We start from the raw sequence: 6,844 nt of genomic DNA, 5'->3' as shown, positions 1-6,844 counted from the left end.
CCCACTTCTGGGGATCATTTCTGAGGCCAATCAGGAAGGGAATTCCCATGGCAAAAGGGGTTTGAGCAGACGCATATTGAAGCCCAGCGCTGGTTTTGATTCTCCTCTCACCACACAGAATTGTAGAATCAGAGAACGTTTTGGGTCATCTAGTCCAACCCCTCTGCCATGAGCAGGGACATCTTTAGCCAGATCAGGTCACTCAGAGCCCTGTCCAGCCTGACCTTGAATATTTCCAGAGATGGAACTTCTACCACCTCTCTGGGCAACTTTTGCCAGTGTTTCGCCACCCTCATTGTAGGAATTTTTCTCCTGACTTAGTCTGAATCAGCCCTCCTTTAGTTTAAAATCATTACCCTGGTCCTATTGGTCCAGACCCTACGAAAAAGTCTGTCCCCAGTTAAAATAGGACTTTGGAGACTGCCCTCTTGCTTTTCTTCAGGTGGCCCAGCTGGAGCCCATGAAGGTCCTAGCAGTGCTCAGAAAGCCAAGCCTCTCACTGATGTGTCTTTGGACCTGCTGGGGTCTGATCCAGCTCCCGCTGGGGTCTGATCCAGCTCCCACTGGAGCCAAAAGGATGCTACAAGGAACTGAGCTGGTCTTTTGAAGAAGTTAGGAGGTCTTTTCTCTGTTGAGACATTGAGTGGGAACAGCCACTGCGTGGGATTTGGAATAAGAAATTCCCAGTACACTGAGCCGACACTACTGCAGGTACTGCCCTGAATGTGAGACATTTGAGGTTTTGCTTTATTTAGTCTCCAAAGAGCTCTACCCCCTGCGTGCCCTCGGCGTACACGTGTGTTTTCTCAAGAAACAGTTGAGATGAGCTGGGACTAGGGCTTATCTTACCGATTTTCTGTTGTTTCTATAGAATAATGGACCCCAGAGGGATCGCATGTTGGCCGTTAGCAAGGCTTTGGTTGCAGGCCCTTTGGCCAGAGTCCCAATTTCTGCTCTTGATTTGCAGGAAGTCTGGGAGTTACAACCAGGCAAGTCATATCAGGGATCAGGACAATATTTTTGTATCTTTTTTCCTTTTTTTTTTTCCCCCTCCTTCTTTGCACTTCTTTTGCAAATACTCCCTGATCATCCCCCTGGGAAACAGCTCTGGGGCCAGGAAGACTATGCTGGGCGGAAAAAAAAAAAGGGAGAGAAGCTGCTGCCAAGGGGTGGGTGAGGGAAGATGGAAGGAAGCGTGAACTTCTAGGAAATGGTCCTGGGAAGGTGCAAGTGCTGTGGGGAAGGCGCCTCGGCCAGATCAAAGCAGGTGTGGGAAAGATGATACTGCAAGGAAGTCAATAAAGTGCTTTCAAACAGCAGTGGGGAAAGGTGAGAATAGAGACCAGGGAGGCTGAGGTGGGAACTCGAACACACATTTAAAAGGGGATTTTTATTTTTTTTTTTTGGTGAAGTGAGTCCTTGGCACGTGAGCCTCTGTTTATCGCCAGCAGCGTAACCAAAGAGCGATGATGATGGATCTGCTCGCCTGGTTTGACGTTGGTTTTTTTTTTCTTGAAATGTCTCAGCTGGAGGAGGGTCAGAACTCGCAGAGTGGAGAGAGCTCCTTGCTTGCTGGCATGATTAATCAGAGAAAATACTTAATGTAATTAGCAAAGACTCCCCAGAGGCTCTATAGGAAAGAAATTGGCTCTCTCCACTCGATGCCTGTGCAGGAGGCTGGGCTCACCACAGCAGAGTCTGGGTTAGTCGGAGCAGTCCTTGGTTCCCCTGCTCTGGCAGGCGAGGAGCCAAGTGCCCGTGGTCTGTCCTGGCTGCCACCAGTCCAAGGAGGGTTGGGTTTAGCCACTTGATATGAAGCAACGATCCTCCCTACCCAAACACATCTGAATTTGCATCTGAAGTCTAAGCAAGGGAGACGTGCTCTCCGTTTCTGGCTGTCGCTCCGAGAGGATGTTCTGATGATGCCGTTACCTCTGTCATCTACGGGTAATTCAAACAGAACTTTGGTTTTCCTCTTTCTGAAAAGGATTTTGGACACCTAAGGGTGTCCCAAGCCTAGCTGATTTCTCCAGTCTATCAATGCTGGGTCTTGAACCCGACGCTCCCAAATCTTACACGGATGCTCTGACGTGCAGACCTCTGTGTGCTCAAGTTTGCCAAGGTGTAAAATGACTCCGTGTTTGAGCTGTCGTTTAGGGTCTTCCATGGTCTCATCAGAATGATGCAGGCTGGATAGAGGCTGCTTTAAGGCAGACTACTGTTCTTACAGGCCATTTCCAGTTGTGTCTTAACTTGGTTCTATCAGCAAAGATCGTTGACCTGATTTGTTTTCTCCACTATGTTCCCACTGGGGTTCATAAAACAAGAGAAGAAGTGTCTGGGACCTCTGTGCTATTTAAGGGTATACTTAATCTATGTCTTTGGAAAGACAGAGGAGGAGACTGCATGACTCAAACTGTTACACATCTTCAGTAAAGCCATTTCTACAGCAATTAAATGTCTTCTTATCTTCTTGTTTTCTAGGTCAACAATGCCGTTCCTAGCCTGGCTCAGTCTGCTGCTTCTCCTTCCTTGTTTTGGGGCCACCAAAACTTGTTTCCCCGGCTGTCACTGCGAAGTGGAAAGCTTTGGTCTCTTTGACAGCTTTAGCTTGACCAAGGTGGACTGCAGTGGAATAGGCTCACACATTGTTCCAGTCCCAATCCCTCTGGATACCTCCTACTTGGATCTATCATCAAACAAACTGGAAACAATCAACGAATCGATGCTCACTGGCCCTGGGTACACCACCTTGGTAAGCCTTGACCTGAGCTACAACAAAATTGCCAAGATTTCCTCCACAACATTCTCCAGGCTTCGATACCTGGAGTCCTTGGATCTGAGTCATAACTCTCTGGAAGTCCTTCCAGAAGACTGTTTCTCCAGTTCTCCGTTGAGCGACATAGATTTGAGCAATAACAGGCTTTTGGATATCGCAATGGACATTTTCGCTTCGAAAGGTCAAGGGAAACCACTGAACGTGGATCTATCCAATAATATGATCGGCACAATTACGAGGCATCGTGAAAAGAGCATCCCCAACATCCAGAACTTAAATCTTTCTGGAAACAGGCTAACATCTGTGCCAAACCTTCAAGGCATTCCTCTCCGATACTTAAACCTTGATGGGAACCCTCTAGTCAAGATTGAGAAAGGAGACTTCACGGGGCTGAAAGATTTGATTCATTTATCCCTCAGCGGCCTGCGTGGCTTTGGAGAGTTATCTCCTTATAGCTTCAAGGAACTACAAGCCCTCCAAGTTCTGGATTTATCCAGCAATCCCAGCTTGAAATCATTGACTGCTGAAGTCATCTTTGGTCTGAACTCCTTACAAGAGCTCAACCTCTCTGGGACGGGCGTGTCGTCCTTGCCAAAGACTGTGCTGAAATACCTGCCTTCCATCAAAAGCATCACCTTGGGGAAGGACATACAGTGTCTTAAGACCATCAAAGAAGGACAGTACCACCGACAAATTGGGCTGACCAAAAAAGAGGTCCTCAGCTGCCACGATAGCCATGGGTCCGTAGCAGCAGCGCCTTATGTGTCGTGATGGAAGCTGGGGAGGAGGGCTTGGGGGAAGGGGCATGGGAGGGCCACGGGGTTTGTACAGGTGTCGGACTGAGATGGCTTGCAGTGTGCCTTTTTGTAAAACCGTCAATAATTTATATATTTGTACATGCCAATACTTGATCGTTTGTGGATTTTTAAAAGCCCCCGAATCCTGGCCCACATCATCTGCCAGGGTCCGGATTTCCAGCCGGCGCGGCGAGGTCCTGCGCGCAGCCCGATAGCTCACAAGAGGGGATGCTGGACAACGAGGACCAAGCTGCTCTGCAGGTGCCAGGGCAGAACAGTCAGTCTGGAGCAAACCTTCACAACCCAGACACATTTGTAGGAGCAAAAGCTACGTCTCTCCAGAGCACACACCAAAACGTATCGACTTCGTAGCTGCTTGCTTACAAACCTGTGCATCATCCTTTTATTTTTTATTTCTTTTTTAACTATTACTCCCCAAGAAGTGCCTTCTGGATGTTGTCTTCATTAGCAGCACCCTGTTCCCTGTCATGCACTTTGAGTCTCGAAGGAACATTTCCAGACAAACCTGAGCACAGGGTGCTCCTAATGTGCTGCTTTCTACATGTTATTTGCAAAGGTGTGCAATGAACGTTGACTAAGTCAAGAGCTTTTCCTACAATTTTCTCCTTGTTTTCCCACCTCGATCCTTTTCATGTCTGATTGCTTTAGGTCCACTCTTGGCCATCTCCTGTCTTCCTGAGCGAGCCATTGCTCAGAGATGATGTGCAAGGGAAGCAGAGGGGTCTGCCAACAGCCACATCTCACCCAGGACTCAGCCTCCAACAAAGCAAATTAACTGTGCTGCAGAATGAAGAGATCATGTAGCCTAGATTAAAAAAACGAGGGGAAAAAAAAATAAAAAAATCCCTCCTTCGTTTCTGGAGAAGGTTGGAAGAAAACCTTGGCAGGGATTCTCATCTCGATGACTTTATCAACCCAAGCTGAGACACAGAAGACGTCAGAGCAAACTGTTTCCAAGCTGACGTCCCCCACCCAAACGCAACATCTGTGACTCAGCTGGGCTGGTGTGAGGCGGTTTCCAGCGTCAAAACGTTCCAGGGGAAGAATTAACACTGACGTCTGCAGCCCTGGAGTGTTTTGCCTATCGGGGGAAAGATTTTGGGTTGTTTTTTTTCCCAGAGTTGTGGTTTTTGTTTTTTTTTTCCTCTCACACAGCTCCTTGGCTGCCAACCGGCATCTGATAAAAATCCAGGTCCTCAGAGATTTACTCATTTTTTTCCTCCATTGCTGAAAAGCTGGCAAAGCCAAGGGAAGCCCCTCCCATCCCTCTTCTTCTCCAGGCTAGAAGAAAGAGGGGGGGTCATGATTCAAATTATTTATAGGAGCTCCTGCAATGGCGATGTCTGGTCCACATCGGGCACGTTCCATCCTGGGGATGGGATGGGATGTCGTGGATGGGGGTCCTGCCCGGGCTGAGCTGCAGCTTGGTCTCTAAACAGGGCAACTTTCAGCATCTGAAACTGGTTTTAGGGAGGTCCACACAATGGTGATGCACATATAAACCCATCCCACATCCCTCCTTGGGAGCGTTAGGAGGAGCTCAGGCTTCAACCTCCAACTCCCAAAGGTCAGATGGAAACCCTGTTGCCCAAATCAGCTGCCTCCAGGGATGGCTGAAACCCACTGAACCCATAAAAGCCAGAGTTGACACCTCACTTTGGATGCTGAAATCCCGCTCTCACATCCTCATCCATCTCCTTTCCGATCGAGGGTCATAGGAGGGGATTGGAATTCTTTCAATTTGGGGGGTTTCCCCCCTCTATTAAGCCTTTGCAATGCTCACCAGCCTTCAGAGTCACAAGCAACACTGATTTTCTTAAAAAGGCAATGGGACTGCCTAAGGGCAGGGGAACAGCAACCAACTGCAGCGCAGGTTTGGGAGGAAGCGGCTATTTTCTAGTGAATCTTGCCTTTTTAAGAGAATTCTTTTCTGCTGGCAGAAATCGTAATTTTTTTTACCAAGTTGTTTAATTTTCTAAGTCTGTTTCGGGGATCACACGCTGTCAAAGCGACTGTCTTTGCGCCGCTGTGGTAAGTTGAAAACCCGACGTGACAATCCAGACAGAGACTGCAAGATTTCCTCGTGTAATCTCACACCAGCTGCTGGCTAAACAAGTCTTAGCAAAAGCCGGAAAATACCATCGCTGTGTTAAGTTTGTTGGGTTTTTTCTTCTTTCTTTTTTTTTTTTTTTTTTTCTGAAAGAACCTCTGCAGCATTGTAAGGCTTTGTGATGACTCACAATATAATAAAGTGATTTGGAGGAGCATAAACCCAGATCCCCCGGATTTATTGCCTTAGTGCTGGGAGGGCAGCAGCTGTCGCTGGGTCCGAAGTGCAGCTTCTCTCCTCGCTCTGCTCAGCCCCACCAGCTCCAAACTGGGGACTGGATTTGTCCCACTGGGCAGAAAGACTCGAGAGCTTCACTGTCTGGCTTGAAGGAAACTACAGACACATGGCAGTGAAGCAGCTCAGGAGTATCTGGAGCAAATTTCCTGCTCCAGGATCTGCTCCAAAGCTTGAAAGAGACCGTGGGGAATCTCTTCAAGGATTTGGTCAGTTTGCTATGGTCAAAAAGCTGGATTTTCAGAGTGGGTGATGCAGGGGAGAGCCCACGAGCTGTTTCATGGGACCGTGGGGGTGGGTGCAGGAGCAATGCCGCAGCCCACGAGCACACAGAGATGTTGCAAATAAAGAATAAATAGAAACCTCTCAGGAGGGCTTTGCCTGCTCTTAAATAGCAAATTTAATTTTAAGCGCTTCTCGGTATAAAAGGGATGCAAAGCAGAGCTCCAGCGAGGAAACCGCCTCCGGGAAGCTGCTCTGTTCCCAGTCCTCCCAAGCCTGAAGGAACAACTGCATCTTCCATCCAGGCAGGCAGAGCTGCAGGGTGACCTGGAGAGGCTGTTGGTTCACGGCCAACCCTCAGAGCTGACTGCTCCTCTGGTGCCCACCGTTGGGCCATGACCATTAGGCTACACCACCACAGTCCTTCTGGATGGGATCCCTCCTGCCCTGGGACGTGGGCTCAGTTGGAGCGGTGGAGAGTTCCTGCTGTGCTGGGGAAGGGAGCGACAGGTCCAAAGCTGGATTCTCCTACTTCCTTGTGAATGTCATGGAACAAATCATAGAATCCTAGAATGTCTAGGCTGGAAGGAACCTTAGAGATCATCTCATCCAACCTCCCTGTCACGGGCAGGGACGCCTCTCAACTAGATCAGGCTACTCAAGGCTCTGTCCAACCTGGCC

At 48.7% G+C, this 6,844-nt stretch overlaps 1 protein-coding gene across 1 annotated transcript; it reads left to right on the top strand.

The window, feature by feature from the left end:
* The first annotated feature begins 2,488 nt into the window (after positions 1-2,488).
* Positions 2,489-3,550, top strand: TSKU (tsukushi, small leucine rich proteoglycan). The gene has a single exon (XM_009869527.1). It carries the CDS (start codon positions 2,492-2,494, stop codon positions 3,548-3,550), a length of 1,059 nt encoding a protein of 352 aa, XP_009867829.1. The 5' UTR covers positions 2,489-2,491.
* Positions 3,551-6,844: the final 3,294 nt, after the last annotated feature.

This window comes from Apaloderma vittatum, unplaced genomic scaffold (genome assembly GCF_000703405.1).
Source record: "Apaloderma vittatum isolate BGI_N311 unplaced genomic scaffold, ASM70340v1 scaffold7475, whole genome shotgun sequence".
Lineage (NCBI taxonomy): Eukaryota > Metazoa > Chordata > Aves > Trogoniformes > Trogonidae > Apaloderma > Apaloderma vittatum.
This window is presented reverse-complemented; position numbering and strand designations above follow the sequence as displayed.

What these genes read in the sequence shown, in the direction of transcription:
- TSKU (XM_009869527.1), top strand. Translation starts at nt 2,492, where the DNA reads ATGCCGTTCCTAGCCTGGCTCAGTCTGCTGCTTCTCCTTCCTTGTTTT.